The sequence below is a fragment of the Mustela lutreola genome, chromosome 2, assembly GCF_030435805.1.
Source record: "Mustela lutreola isolate mMusLut2 chromosome 2, mMusLut2.pri, whole genome shotgun sequence".
Lineage (NCBI taxonomy): Eukaryota > Metazoa > Chordata > Mammalia > Carnivora > Mustelidae > Mustela > Mustela lutreola.
In genome coordinates this window covers 168,608,589-168,624,925 of record NC_081291.1, presented here as the reverse complement: position 1 = coordinate 168,624,925, position 16,337 = coordinate 168,608,589, and the positions used below count along the sequence as shown (strand labels likewise).

The 16,337-nt window shown below is 37.9% G+C and overlaps 1 protein-coding gene across 1 annotated transcript in view; it reads right to left on the bottom strand.

Moving 5' to 3' along the window:
- Positions 1–16,337, bottom strand: part of MORC1 (MORC family CW-type zinc finger 1) — a 179,527-nt gene that overhangs the window by 143,418 nt on the left and 19,772 nt on the right. Inside the window, exons 7-8 of the mRNA XM_059165067.1 lie at positions 12,561–12,720; positions 10,101–10,206 (exon numbers count right to left, since the gene is read on the bottom strand). Of these exons, the coding sequence (XP_059021050.1) occupies positions 10,101–10,206; positions 12,561–12,720 (266 nt within the window). The remainder of the gene's footprint in view (positions 1–10,100; positions 10,207–12,560; positions 12,721–16,337) is intronic.

The window sequence follows — 16,337 nt, the reverse complement described above, 5'->3', positions numbered from 1 at the left end:
TGAACAGCTACAAACTCAAGAGGAGAGAGAAGAGAACAGCAGCAACCCCAGGAATAGATAATCAACCACTTTCCAGAAGGCAGGATGTGTGGAGAAATCAATCTGATGCAACATGTGGGAAGATAGACCGCAGGGGTAGGGGCTGGCTCCTGGCAAGCGGTAGAGCAGCACAGCACAAAATCAGAACTTTGAGAAGTATTTTCCACTGAGGGATGTCACTCCAGAGGCTAAACATCGGAGGGGAGGACCCCTCGCAGGGACAGTGTGGTCTCGGGACCCATGAGATCACAGAAAAACTGGGGGTGTCTGTGTGCAGCAGAGCTCTCAGGTACTGGAGTGGGGAGACCAGCTGCAGGGATGGAGCTAAGGTGTGGGCTCTCAGCTCGGGATTACCTTAAACCATGATCCAAGGCACAGTCGGACCATTGCATTTTGAGCAGGGACCCCCATGAGTGGCAGATCTGGGGAGACCCCCTCCTTCCTCCCCTGGGAGGAGCAACACAGGAGCGTTTGGCAGGAATCTGCTGGGTTTAGAGACTCCAAAGGAGGCTGTGCCCCAGAGATAGAAACGCTTGGTCACAGGCTGGTAAGTTTGGAGCATAACTGGAAACCAGGGAGGTGGGAGGGATTGACTGCTTTTCTCTGAGGGCACACTGAGGAGTGGGGCTCAGAACTCTCAGCTCCTATGAGGTAGGAGACTGGAAGGTTGCCATTTTCATTCCTGTTCTCCAAAGCTGTACAGAAAGTGTTCAGGGTACAAAAGCTACCAAGAGCAAACCCGAGCAGATTACTTAGCTTGGCCCCTGGCAAGGGTGGTGCAATTCCGTCTCAGGCAAAGACATTTGAGAATTACTGCAACAGATCCCTCCCCTAGAAAATCAGCAAGAAAATCCAAATTCAAATCCAGCCAAGACCAAGTAAACTAATCAATGAGAACTGTGGAACTCCAGAGGTAGGGGAAAGAAACACAGAATTCATGGTTTTTTTTCCATGATCCTGTAGTCTTTCAAAGTTAAATTTTTAAAATTTTTATTCTTATTCTTTTTGTAATTTATCTTCTTCCTATTTTAATGTTTTTTAATGATTTACATTATCAATATCTTTTTAAAAATCTTTAATTTTCATCATTATAGTCTTATATTATCCCTTTATTATATTTAACCCTATTTTTTGTATACATATAGGTTTTTCTTCATTAGAATTTTGGAAAACAATTTCTTCTGATAGATCAAAATATACCCTAAACCTAGCAGACAGCTTTGTTCTCATCTCCAGCCTGATTACATTCTTTCTTTTTTTTTTCTTTATTCAACCAACTTATCAATTCCTTTTTCAGAATCTTTAATTTTCATATTCATAGTCATATTCCATCTCTTCATCCTGTTTACCCTTATTTTGTGTGTGTGTGTGTGTGTATATATATATATATATATATATATATATATATATATATGGTCTTTAAAATTTTGGGAGGTATTTTCTTCTAACAGACCAAAATATACTCAAAATAAAGTGTCTGTCTCTGTTCTATTCACTACTCTAATTATATATACATAAACATATATATTTTTTTCTTTTTTGCCCCTTTCTTTCCGCCCCAGTTTCAGGTCTCTTCTGATATGGTTAATGTATATTTTTCTGGGGTTGTTGCTACCCTTTAGGTATTTTGTTCTCTCATTCATCTATTCATATCTGCATAAAATGATAAGGTGGAAAAACTCACCAAAAAAAAAAAAAAAGAACAAGAGGCAGTACCACTGGCTAGGGATCTAATCAATACAGACATTAGTACTATGTCAGAACTAGACGATTCAGAATGACGGTTATCAAGGTGCTAACTGGGCTCGAAAAAAGCAGAGAAATCAAATCCCTTTCTGGAAAAATAAAAAAAACTAAAATCTGAACAAGTTGAAATAAAAAAAGCTATTAATGAGGGCAGTCAAAAATGGAGGCTCTTACTGGATAAATGATGCAGGAGAGAGAATTAGTGATAAAGAAGACCAAATGATGGAGAATAAAGAAGCCGAGCAAAAGACAACTACTGGACCATGAGGGGAGAATTTGAGAGATAAGTGATACCATGAGATGAAACAATATTAGAATAATTGGGATCCCAGAAGAAGGAGAGAGAGACATGGGGGCAGAAGATATATTGGAGCAAATGATAGTAGAGAATCTCCCTAATATGGTGATGGGAACAAGCATTAAAATCCAGGAGGCACAGAGAACTCCTGTCAAAATCAATAAAAATAGATCCACACCCAGGCATCTACAAGTAAAACTTACAAGTCTCAGTGACAAAGAGAAAATCCTGAAAGCAGCTCAGGACAAGAAGTCTGTAACACACAACAGCAGAAATATTAGAATGGCAGCAGACCTATCCACAGAGACCTGGCAGGCCAGAAAGGACTAGCATGATATATTCCGAGCACCAAATGAGAAAAATATGCAGCTTAGAATACTATATCCAGGGGTGCCTGAGTGGCTCAGTCATTAAGCATCTGCCTTTGGCTCAGGTCATGATCCCAGGATCCTGAGATCAAGCCCCGCGTTGGGCTCTCCACTCGGCGGGAAGCCTGCTTCTCCCTCTCCCACTCCCCCTGCTTGTGTTCCCTCTCTCACTGTGTCTCTGTCTGTCAAATAAATAAAATCTTTTAAAAAGAAAGAAAGAAAGAAAGAATACTATAACCAGCTAGGCTGTCATTGAAAATAGAAGAGAGATTAAAAATCTTCCAGGACAAACAAAAACTAAAAGAATTTGCAAACATGAAACCAGCCTTATAGAAAATATTGAAAGGAGTCCAATAAACAGAGAGAGAGCCTAAAAGTAACAGACCAGAAAGGAACAGAGATGGTATATGGTAATAGTTACCTTATAGGTAATACAATGGAACTAAATTCATATCTTTCAATAGTTACCCTGAATGTAAATGGGCTAAATGTCCCCAATCAAAAGACACAGGGTATCAGAATGGATTAAAAAAAAAAAAACAAGACCCATCAATATGATATCTACATGAAACTCATTTTAGACCCAAAGACACATCCAAATTTAAAGTAAGGGGGTGGAAAACAATTTACCATACTAATGGACATCAAAATAAAGCTGGGATGCCAATCCTTCTATCAGATAAATTAGATTTTAAGCCAAAGACCATAATAAGATGTGAGGAAGGACACTATATCATACTTAAAGGGTCTGTCCAAGAAGAAGATCTAACAATTTTAAATATCTATGCCCCTGAGAGCAGCCAATTATATAAACCAATTAATAACAAAATCAAGAAATACATCAATAATAATACAATAATAGTAGGGGACTTTAATACCTCCCTCACTGAAATGGACAGATCATGTAAGCAAAAGATCAACAAGGAAATAAAGGCTTTAAATGACACATTGGACCAGATGGACATCACAGATATATTTAGAACATTCCATCCCAAAACAACAGAATACACATCCTCTAGGGCACATGGAACATTGTCCAGAACAGATCACATCCTGGGGCATAAATCAGGTCTCAACCAGTACAAAAGACTGGCATCATCTCTTACATATTTTTAGACCACAATGCTTTGAAACTAGAACTCTATCACCAGAGGAAAGTTGGAAGAACTCAAATACATGAAGGCTAAAGAGCATCCTACTAAAGAATGAATGGGTTAACCAGGAAATTAAAGAAGAATTTAAAAAATTCATGGAAACAAATGAAAATGAAAACACAACTGTTCAAATTCTTTGGGACACAGCAAAGGCTGTCCTAAGAGGAAAGTACATAGCAACACAAGCCTTTCTCAAGAAACAAGAAAGGTCTCAAGTATACAATCTAACCCTACACCTAAAGGAGCTGAAAAAAGAACAGCAAAGAAAGCCTAAACCCAGCAAGAGAAGAGAAATAATAAAGAGCAGCGCAGAAGTCAATGAAATAGAAACCAAAAAAACAAAAACCAAAACAAAACAGTACAACAAATTAATGATACTAGAGGATGGTTTTGGGAAAGAATTAATAAGATTGATAAACCCCTGGCCAGACTTTTCAAAAAGAAAAGAGAAAGGACCCAAATAAATAAAATCATAAATGAATGAGGAGAGATCACAACTAACACCAATGAAATACAAACAATAACAAGAACATATTATGAGCAACTATACGCCAGCAAATTTGACAACGTAGAAGAAATGAATGCAGTCTTAGAGAAACAGAAACTACCAAAACTGAACCAGGAAGAAATAGAAAACCTGAACAGACTTATAACCAGTAAGGAGATTGAAGCAGTCACTAAACATCTCCCAAAAAACAAGAGCCCAGGACCGACAGCTTCCCAGGGGACTTCTACCAAACATTTAAAGAATTAATACCTGTTCTCCTAAAACTGTTCAATAAAATAGATATGATTCTCTCAATAGATGCTGAAAAAGCATTTGATAAAGTATAGCATCCTTTCTTGATCAAAACTCTTCACAGTGTAGGGGCAGGGGTACATACCTCAATATCATAAAAGCCACCTATGGAAAACCCACAGTGAATACCATTCTCAATGGAGAAAAACTGAGAACTTTTCCCCTAAGGTCAGGAAATAAGGATGTCTACTATTACCACTGCTATTCAACATAGTACTAGAAGTCCTAGCCTCAGCAATCAGACAACAAAAAGAAATAAAAGACATCCGAATCAGCCAAGAAGAAGTCAAACTCTCACTCTTTGCAGATGATATGATACTTTATGTGGAAAACCCAAAAGAATCCATGCCAAATCTTCTAGAACTCATACAGTAATTCATGAAGTATCAGGATATAAAATCAATCCACAGCAATCAGTTGCATTTCTATACACCAACAGCAAAATAGAAGAAAGAGAAATTAAGGAGTCAATCCCATTTACAATTGTACCCAAAACCATAAAATACCTAGGAATAAACCTAACCAAAGTGGCAAAGAATCTGTACTCAGAAAACTAGAAAGTACTCATGAAAAAAACTGAGGAGGACACAAAGAAATGGAAAACTATTCTATGCTCACAGATTTGAAGAACAAATATTGTGAAAATGTCTATGCTACCTAGAGCAATCTACACATTTATTGCAACCCTATCAATATACCATCAATTTTTTTCAAAGAAATGGAATAAATAATCCTAAAATTTACATGGAACCAGAAAAGACCCTGAATAGCCAGAGGAATGTTGAAAAAGAAAGCCAAAGTTGGTGGCATAATTCCAGACTTCAAGCTTATTACAAAGCTGTCATCATCAAGACAGCATGGTACTGGCACAAAAACAGACACATAGATCAGTGGAACAGAATAGAGTCCAGAAATGGACTCTCAACTCTACGGTCAACTAATCTTTGACAAAGCAGGAAATAATGTCTAACAGAAAAAAGTCTCTTCAACAAATGGTGTTGGTAAAATTGGATAGCCACATGCAGAAGAATGAAACTGGACCATTTCTTTACACCACACACAAAATAAATGAAAGTGGATGAAAGACCTCAATGTGAGACAGGAATCCATCAAAATCCTTAAGGAAAACACAAGCAGTAACCTCTTGAACCTCAGCCACATCAACTTCTTCCTAGAAATATCACCAAAAGCAAGAGAAGCAAGGGCAAATGAACTATTGGGGCTTCATCAAGATCAAAAGCTTTTGCACAGCAAGGAAACAGTTAACAAAACCAAAAGACAACCAACACAATGGGAGAAGATATTTGCAAACGACATATCAGATGAAGGGCTAGTATCCAAGATCTATAAAGAACTTACCAAACTCAACACCCAAAGAACAAATAATCCAATCAAGAAATGGGCAGAGAAAGAACCAAGATGCCCTTCGACGGATGAATGGATAAGGAAGATGTGGTCCATATACACTATAGAGTATTATGCCTCCATCAAAAAGGATGAATACCTAACTTTTGTAGCAACATGGACGGGACTGGAAGAGATTATGCTGAGTGAAATAAGTAAGCAGAGAGAGTCAATTATCATATGGTTTCACTTATTTGTGGAGCATAACAAATGGCATGGAGGACATGGGGAGATAGAGAGGAGATGGGAGTTGGGGGAAATTGGAAGGGCAGGTGAACCATGAGAGACTATGGACTCTGAAAAACAATCTGAGGGTTTTGAAGGGGTGGGGGGTGGCTGTTGGGGTACCAGGTGGTGGGTATTCTAGAGGGCATGGATTGCATGGAGCACTGGGTGTGGTACAAAAATAATGAATACTGTTATGCTGAAAATAAATAAAAAATAAATTTAAAAAAATAAAGAAAAAAATTTAAAAAATAAAAAAAATGGGCAGAGGACATGAACAGACATTTCTGCAAAGAAGACATTCAAATGGCCAACAGACACATGAAAAAGTGCTCAGTATCACTCAGCATCAGGGAAATACGAATCAAAACCACAATGAGATACCACCAGTCAGAATGGCTAAAATTAACCAGTCAGGAAATGACAGATGCTGGCAAGGATGCAGAGAAAGGGGTACCCTCCTGCACTGTTGTGGGAATGTAAGCTGGTACAGCCACTCTGGAAAACAGTATGGAGGTTCCTCAAAAAGTTGAAACTAGAGCTACCCTATGACCCAGCAATTGCACTACTGGGTATTTACCCTAAAGATACAAATGTAGTGATCCAAAGGGGCACGTGCACCTGAATGTTTATAGCAGCAATGTCCACAATAACCAAAATATGGAAAGAGCCTAGATGCCGATCAGCAGATGAATAAATTAAAAAAATGTGGTATACACACACACACACACACACACACACACACACAACGGAATACTATGCAGCCATCAAAAATGAAATCTTGCCATTTGCAATAATGTGGATGGAACTAGAGGGTGTCATGCTGAGTGAAATAAGTCAATCAGAGAAAGATAATTATCGTATGATCTCTCTGATATGAGGAATTTAAGAGGCAGGGTGGGGGGTCGTGGCTGGGAAGGGAGAGAAAAAATGAAACCTGATGGGATTGGGAGGGAGACAAAACATAAGAGACTCTTAATCTCACAAAACAAACTGAGGGTTGCTGGGGGTTGGGGGGCAGGGATAGGGTGGTTGGGGTTATGGACAGTAGGGAGGGTATGTGCTATGGTGAGTGCTATGAAATATGTAAGCCTGATGATTCACAGACCTGTTCCCCTATGAAAAATAATACATTATAAGTTAATATTAAAAAAGCAAAAAAAAATCTAAAAATAATGTAAAACACTTGGACCCATGCTACTATCAAAAATGAAATCGCTATAGAATCTATGATGAATCAATTTAATGCACTATTGTAAAACCACTTATCAAGAAATCATTATAAAATGAGACTACATAATAACTTAAAGTTCAGAAGCAAATCGTAAATGCAACAAAAGAAGAAATCACACTTAAAAAAACAGAATTGAATAACAAAAAATTGATCAATTATGATAAATTATTTTCTTTAAAATTTTTTAAAAATACTGTCTCACTTTGGACTTTATAATAAACAAAACTGGAAGAAAATGTGTCAGAAAAAAAGTCTGAAGGCTTTAATTTTCCTATTTCTATGTAGAAAATTATTTTCAGAATCAGCAGGACCAAGCCGTCTAAGACCAAAGGTGGAAATTGCATAGTTCCAAGGTTTGAAACTTGTTTAGAACAGATGAAGAATCATGCCCAGGGGCTTTAAGGGGACACCATAACCACAAGAAAAAGAAATGGCAAAGGAGTTGTTACATTACTAAACCATTTGTTCTTGAAACCAAGATTAGGTAAACTGTATTTGATCAGAAGTTCAAGTATCCGAAGTCATAAATGGAAGAAGAGTCAGAGAAAGATCCATCTTCGACTAGAGTATTCTTTTAGTTGTAAGAGTTAACCGTTTTCCAGCCCCTTAATGAAGATGGATTGGGTGTTAATGTCAGACCCACTGACTTTTCAGAGGGGAAAACTACACATCACTCCTCCCCAGGAGGTGGTACTGCTGTCCCTCTTTCGCACTACTGTGAGACTTGTATCATAAGCCATGAAATGTATAGTAGAGATAGCACCTTTGGTAGAGAAATGATGTCTCCTCATTACAACAACCCATCCTCATAAAAATCCTCCACCCTTTCTTTAAAAAGCCTTTCTTACGACGAAACTACAAAAAATGTTAAAAAATCAAACAAATCCAACGTGGTCAATGTTCCAAAATTAAACTGTACATGTCCTGGTCTGACCCATTTTCTTCATTTTGTGATTTAAATGGCTTAAGAAGCTTCTGACTTCATTAAACAATCTGGAAACAGTAAGAACTTTTTCCCCAAAGAAATTAGCTGTCAAATTATTCCTCTAATAATGTGTTTGTTTTCTGATGCTAGTGCTGAAATGCCAAGGCACTCTGACAGATAACTGTTAGAAAATTTGGGTTCAGAGCTTTTAAAGAGCATGAAATACTGGTTTTGGAAGCGGCTGTGAGAAGGGCAGAGCCGGGGGAAGGAGGAGGTGGTAATGGAGGTGCCAGGAACAGGTCTGTGCCTCCTTTCTGATATTGGTGTGTTAATGTTGCCAATGGGTTCCAGCATTTGTACAATAGTAATGAGGCTGGATTTTTTTTCCAAGAGACAAAAATCTTCATTTCTGTATAAATCAAGAATAATACATTAGAATGAAATGAGGAAAAATATAAATTAGAAAAAAGAAAAGATAATCTAAAAGTGCATTATCAAACATTAAATTTTCTAACTGGGGAAGGGACTTTCAAATTTCACCTCAAAGACAGAAGAAATTCTCTGTTAATTTTATGTATTTACTTGAGTCTCAGGCTCTTAATCTAAAATTGCACTAATATGGTAGCCTCTGGCCATATGTGGCCATTGGGCCCTAGTCTAAACTGACACATGCTATCTGTGTAAGAAACACACTAGGTTTCAAGGATTTAGTAGGAAAAAGGGTACAAAATGTCTCATTAATATTTTTCATATTAAAATTATATTTTATATATAACTGATTAAACAAAACATTATTAAAATTAATTTGACCGATTTCTTTTTACTTTTCCTAATGAGGATACTAGAAAATTTAGATTTCATATAGGGTTAATATCTGTGTCCCTTTCCATTTCCACTGGACAATACCAGTATTTAATTAAAATGAATCAGTCTGAATTTAAATGCTTCAAAATCCCTTCTAGCTCCAGAGTTCTGACACTAAGAGACTGTGGGCTCAAGCTGTTAAGTTTCAAATACAAAGTTATTTTGGAGAAACTTAGGTTCAGTCACTGTTTCATTATTTCTCCATCCTTTTCACGCATACTCACCAATGCTTCCTTATTCTGTTTCCTACGGATCCCTAGTGGCCAGGAAAAATGATGTGCCAATTTATTTACTTAAAAACTACAACTATGAAGTTCATATTGTCATTCTGAATTGTCAGCTGGTCCTATTTCTTTTTGCTTCTCACCATACTGATGCCCCCCCCCTTTTTTTGAGATTTTATTTATTTACTTGAGAGAGAGAGAGAGAGAAAGCACAAGAAGGGAGAGGGTCAGAGGGAGAAGAGGACTCCAGGCCAATCAGGGAGCCTGATGCAGGACCCCATCCCCGGACTCCCGGATCACAAACCAAGCTAAAGGCAGTCGCCCAAACAACCAAGCCACCCAGGCGCCCACTGATGCCCAATTTTAATGACATGTAATGGATAATGAACTCTGAGGGTTTTTTTCAGTTTTGATATTCATCAAATAGGAGTTTTGGAATTAGAGAAGCTTAGAGGTGCTATTCCAGTGGTTCCCAAATGCGCAGCCACCTCTGAGTCACCTGGGGAACATGTGAAAAATATTGATTCCTGGGCCTGATACTGGGAGACTTCTGACTCAACACAGTCTGAGATAAGACAAAATCCTATACTTCTTAAGAATCTATCCAGGTCATTCAGAGAGTGAGCCAGGTTTGGGAATCAGTGGTCTAGCCTAACTTACTTCATCAGTAATTGGGAAAAAATGTACTGTCCTAGAACCTAGTGGGGAGGTTCCTAGAACCTAAGGACAGGGCCTCAGACCTAGAACCAGGACAAAGAGCTCCAAAGCCAGCTCGCTGCCATCCCTGAGAGACATTCTGTCAAACACAAACACTACTCACTCCTCAAGAGCTCCAGCCATTAGTATATCTTCCTTGTCGGTCTTAATATCCAACTCTGGTTCTCCGCTAAGCAAAAGCTTCAAGTTATAAATAACCAGCAAAGTACCTAGTAGGAAGAAAAGGACATTAGACTTGTCAATACTTTAATTACACTAAATATTAGTTATAGTGTTATTATCTCATCTATGGAATTAAGCCAACTCTAGACCAAATTTCCTTCTGTACTTCAGTAAGTAATATGCCTGGATAAGTTCTAAGATATAAGTCTCATGGCAAATTCCACTCTCTGCCAAAGAGTGTTGAGTTTCTGCGTTACAGTGCTTATTATTCCTATTCAATTCATTCTAAGTTTCTCAATGTAGATTCTACACTTTGGCACTCTTTTCATAATTTGCATTATGAAAACCGTTAGGAGTCTGAGCTAAAATTTGTATTGTAGGTAAAGGTCTCACTGGTGGAACTATAATCAATGCACATAAGAACAAAGATGAGTTTTTAAAATTTGTACAGATACAAAGAATTGCTTTTAGACCCCATAACAGGTGCTGGCAAACTTTTTTTATAAATGGCCAGATAACAAACATTTCAGGCTTTGCAGGCCAAATGGTCTCTGCCACGTCTACTCACAACTCACCTCCATCACTGTTGCATGAAAGCTGCCACAGAGAATACATAAATGAATGAGTGTGGCTATATTTCAATAAAATTTCATTTACAAAAACAAGCATCGCTGGGTTTGAACTGCAGGTCACATTTGCTGACTCCGGCTCTAGAGCATAGTTAACAAAATAATCCAAATTCTTTACAAAATTGATTATGATACAAAGGCAAACAGGATTGTCAGAGAAATCAAAAGAACAACCAATTATACTTCTCTTGGTAGTACTAAAACACAAGAGAGAACAAACAGCACAGTGACTAAGAATGCCTGTGTCTAAATCCTAATCAACCATTTATTTACCAGCACAATGACCTCAGATAAGTTTCCTAACCTCTTTGAACCTAATTTTTTCTAATCTACACAACAGAACACATAAATTATTTTGAGAATTAAATGTGTTAATTTTTAAAAAAACATTTAGAAAAGTATTCAAGAAACAGCACACCATTCATTAGTACTTACAGGAGTATTTCACAATTAAAAGTCAGCTAACAAGTTAACATTTACTGTCCTTAAATTATGTCATGAATAGGGGTGCATGGGTGGCTCAGTCGGTTGAGGGTCTGACTTAATTTCAGCTGAGGTCATGATCTCCAGGTTGCGAGATCAAGGCCCAACTTGGGTTCTGCGCTAAGCGTGCAACCTGCCTAAGATTCTCTCTCTCTTTCTCCTTCTGTCCCTCCCTCACTGCTTGCATCCACTCTCTCCCCAAAAATTAAAAAAAAAAAAGTATAACATGTATATGTTAAGAAAATTAATATTTATTGAATTGCCAATAGTTTTCCTCTAAAAGGGAAAGGATGACAAAAAATAATTTTTAAACAAAATGCCATAAATTAGAGAAGAAATTTTGAAGGTAATACAAGCCAAGTCAGAAACAAATTTTTCAGAATTTCAGTGGGTTAAGTGCCTGCCTTTGGCCAAGGTCATGATCCCAGGGTCGTGGGGTAGAACAGGGAGCCTGCTTCTCCCTTTCCCTCTATGTCTCCCCCTGGCTTGCACTTGCTCAAATAAATATATATTTATTATATATTATTTAATATATATTATATGTAATTACCATACATTATATAATTATAATTATATAATTAAATTATATAGTATATATTATATATAATTATTATCTATAATATATATTTTTACATAATTATTATTAATTATATATATATACACATATGTATATAAAATCTTAAGAAAAAGATTTTCACTAAAAACATTATCTAAATCAAGGAGTTCCAAAAAGGAAAATGCACATAGTTTTCTCTAGAGTAGGATTCTTCTTGTTTCCAGATAAGAAAGGCAAACATCTAGAGAAAGACTGGCACTGGAAAATGTTAGTAGACACAGGGCATTCTACATGTTGAGTAGAAGGCTGGTGTAGGTTGAAAGAATACAGAAAAAACAGAAACTCTATGCCTCAGAAACCTGGATTCACTGGCTTATAAACTGCTAACTGTCTTATATATGTGAGATCATCTAGTCGTAGACCCTGCAGTAAGCATGTCCTAAATCTGCTATGTAGTGCAGGGACTACGGATTCCCTGGGGTCACAGACTATGCCACCCCTTCTCATCCAGCCTTCACCAAGCTCATCCAAGTACAACTTTGGACTTGGAGCTATTCATGTTTGGATTCACTTAAGACAAAATTCCTGTGGATACAATGAATGACTGCCCCCATGTAAGATCCTGCATGGTGTTACAAATAGAAAAAAATATAAAAGTGTATGCAGAGTATCTTCTGAAAGATACTAAAAATGAAATAATTCTAACAAAACTGCAGAGTTTTGATGATCTTACCACATTTCCCATAGATCATATCAAACTGCTGCATCAGTTCAGCTTCATTTCTAAATGGAGAGTACTTAAAAATTATAGACAATTCCGTTGATAGTTTTTGAGGATCATCTGTGACAGATTTTCTGGTTCTTGTTAACCATGAAGGTATTGGAACTACAACCTATAAAACACACACACACATACACCCATCAATTTACTACGAAGTACACAAATAAAAACCATCATCCTTTCATTTGATCCTGATTCAGTCCATTCATCATCTAGTCAAAGTACAACACACAGTTAAAAGTTTATTTCCCCCTGTATTCTAGTTTTATAAGAAAGAGACAAAAACTAATTATGTATACTCAAAGAGTATTATTCTAAAAGGCTCCATTGTAGAATGGAGCCCCTAACGAAATATGGGTAGAATGGCAGAGGGAACAGCAGTGTCAGCATGTTAGAAGCTGAAGAGTACATGGCAGCAAATCCAGGAAAACCAATCTGAGGCCCGTGCCAGAAGAGAAAACCAGTCTGATTATTATTTGGAATACCCTAAAAGACTCAGAGATGGATGGCATGAGTTCACTTCGGGGATGGGAGAAAGGGGAAGAGAAATAGAAGTAGCATCCAGATCCCTATCTGGCACTAGCTTCCCCACCTCCACAGAGACTAGATGCTTATTCTCTGGAAAGAGCAGAACAAAGCATTTCTAGATTAGAGGATATATCAGGTACAGTTGTCAGGGGGACCTTACTGAGATTGGCGGGGTTAAAGAATACATACTGGGTGCTGAGAGCCCAGATTTCTTCTCTCATTTAGGTCCCAGAAAGCTGTCAGCTAGGGGCGCCTGGGTGGCTCAGTGGGTTAAGCCGCTGCCTTCGGCTGAGGTCATGATCTTAGGGTCCTGGGATCGAGTTCCGCATCGGGCTCTCTGCTCGGCAGGGAGCCTGCTTCCTTCTCTCTCTCTCTGCCTGCCTCTCAGTGTACTTGTGATTTCTCTCTGTCAAATAAATAAATAAAAAATCTTTAAAAAAAAAAAAAAAAAAGAAAGAAAGCTGTCAGCTAGTCCTTCAGGCAGAAGACTGTAGGATCCTTCTCTGGAAACTGGACTAGCCCAGAAGGAAAGACATAATGAAAATTACACTGAGGGTTTCCTAACAATACAGCTCAGCTAGGGCTCACTATTATGACACTCATAGCCGCCAAGACCCCCACCCCCAACCCCACTCTTGCAGAGCTTTCCGTTGAAACTGTACTGGAATACTCTTTAATGTATTCAGGCTTGATAACCATCTGAGCAAATCCTCTAATATGATAAAAACAGATTAAATAAATAAGCACAAACAAAGCAACTCATCAGAAACCAAAACCGTACAAGGAAGATGAAAATTTTGAGAAAAATCATTGTTAACACCTTCAGAGTGCTAAAAGGCCACCTTGCTTAAGACTGTTTGGATCTGGAGTGCCTGGTAGGCTCAGTGGGTTAAAACCTCTGCCTTAGGCTCAGGTCATGATCCCAGGGTCCTGGGATCAGGGCCCACATCAGGCTCTCTGCTCAACAGGGAGCCTTCTTCTCCTCCTCTCTCTCTGCCTGCCTCTCTGCCTACTTGTGATTTCTGTCTGTCAAATAAATAAATAAAATCTTAAAAAAAAAGAATGTTTGGATCAACCAGGAAATCAAAGAACTTAAACAATTCATGGAAACCAATGAGAATGAAGACACTTCAGTCCAAAACCTATGGGATACAGCAAAGGCAGTCCTAATGGGGAAATACATAGCTATCCAAGCCTCCCTCAAAAAAACTGAAAATCCAGAATACACCAGCTCTCTTTACACCTTAAAGAATCAACAACAAATTAAGCCAACTCCATGCAAGAGATGGGAAATAATAAGATTGAGCAGAGATCAATGAGAGAGAAACCAGAGATACAGTAGAACGCATCAACCAAACTAGAAGCTGGGTTTTTGAAAGAATCAATAAGATCTATAAACCATTGGCCAAACTAATCCAAAAGAAGAGAAGACCTTGCAAATTAATAAAATTATGAATGAAAAGGGCGAGATCATGAATAACAGCAAGGAAATAGAAACAATCATCAGAAATTATTATCAACAGTTATATGCCAATAAATTAAGCAACCTAGATGATATGGATGCATTCCTGGAAACCTATAAACTTCCAAAGCTGAATAAGGAAGAAACTGACAACCTAAGTACACCAATATCTAGTAACTAGATTGAAGCAGTGATCAAAACCTCCAAAAAACAAAAGCCCAGCACCTGAAAGATTCCCTGGGGAATACTACAGAACTTTCAAAGAAGAAATAATACCTTTTCTCCTGAAGCTGTTTCAAAAAATTGAAGCAGAAGGAAAACTTCCTATGCAGCCAGTATTACCCTGATCCCCAAACCAGGTAAAAACCCCACCAAAAAGAATTTCAGACCAATATCCCTTTTGAATATGCATGCTAAGATTCTCAACAAGATCCTAGCTAATATGATCCAACAGTATATTAAAAATATTATCCACCGTGACCAGGTGGGGTTTATCCATGTGATGCAGGGGTGGTTCAGAATTCACAAGTCAATCAATGTGATAGAACAAATCAGTAAGAGTAGAGAGAATAACCACAGGTCCTCTGAATTGATGCAGAAAAGCATTTGACAAGATATAGCATCCATTCCTGATTAAAACGCTTCAAAGTATAAGGATAGAGGGAACATTCCTGAACTTCATAAAATCTATCTATGAAAAACCCACAGCAAAGATCATCCTCAATGGAGAAAAGCTGACAGCTTTCCCTTTGAGATCAAGAATACAGTAAGGATGCCCACTCTTGCCACTCTTGTTCAACATAGTATTAGAAGTCCCAGCAACAGCAATCAGACGACAAAGAGAAATAAAAGGTACTCAAATTGGCAATGAAAAAGTCAAACCCTTCCTCTTCACAGATGACATGATACTTTAGATGGAAAACTCAAAAGACTCCACCCCCAGACTACTAGAACTTATACAGCAATTCAGTAATGTGGCAGGATACAAAATCAATGTACAGAAATCAGTTGCTTTCTTATACACTAACAATGGAAATACACAAAGGGAAATGAAAGAAATGATTCCACTTACTATAGCACCAAAAACCATAAGATATCTGGGAATAAACCTAATCGAAGAGGTAAAGGATCTGTATTCAACGAACTACAGAACACTCATGAAAGAAACTGAAGACACAAAAAGATGGAAGACTATTCCCATGCTCAGGGATCAGAAGAATAAACATTGTTAAAATGTCTATACTGCCTAGAGAAATCTATACTTTAAATGCCATCCTACCAAAATTCTACTGGCATTTTTCAAAGAGCTGAGGCAAACAACCCTAAAATTTGTATGGAACCAGAAGAGACCCCAAATTGCTAAGGAAATGTTGAAAAAGAAAAACCAAACTAGGAGCATCACATTGCCTGATTTCAAGCTTTACTACAAAGCTGTGATCACTAAGACAGCATGGTACTGGCACAAAACAGATACATAGACCAGTGGAACAGAGTAGAGAGCCCAGATATGGACCCTCAACTCTATGGTCAAATAATCTTCAACAAAGCAGGAAAAAATATCCAGTGGAAAAAAGACAGGCTCTTCAATAAATGGTGCTGGGAAAATTGGACAGCTACGTGTAGAATGAAACTCGACCATTCTCTTACACCATACACAAAGATAAAATCGAAATGGATAAAAGACCTCAACATGAGGCAGGAATCCATCAGAATCCTAGAGGAGAACACAGGCAGTAACC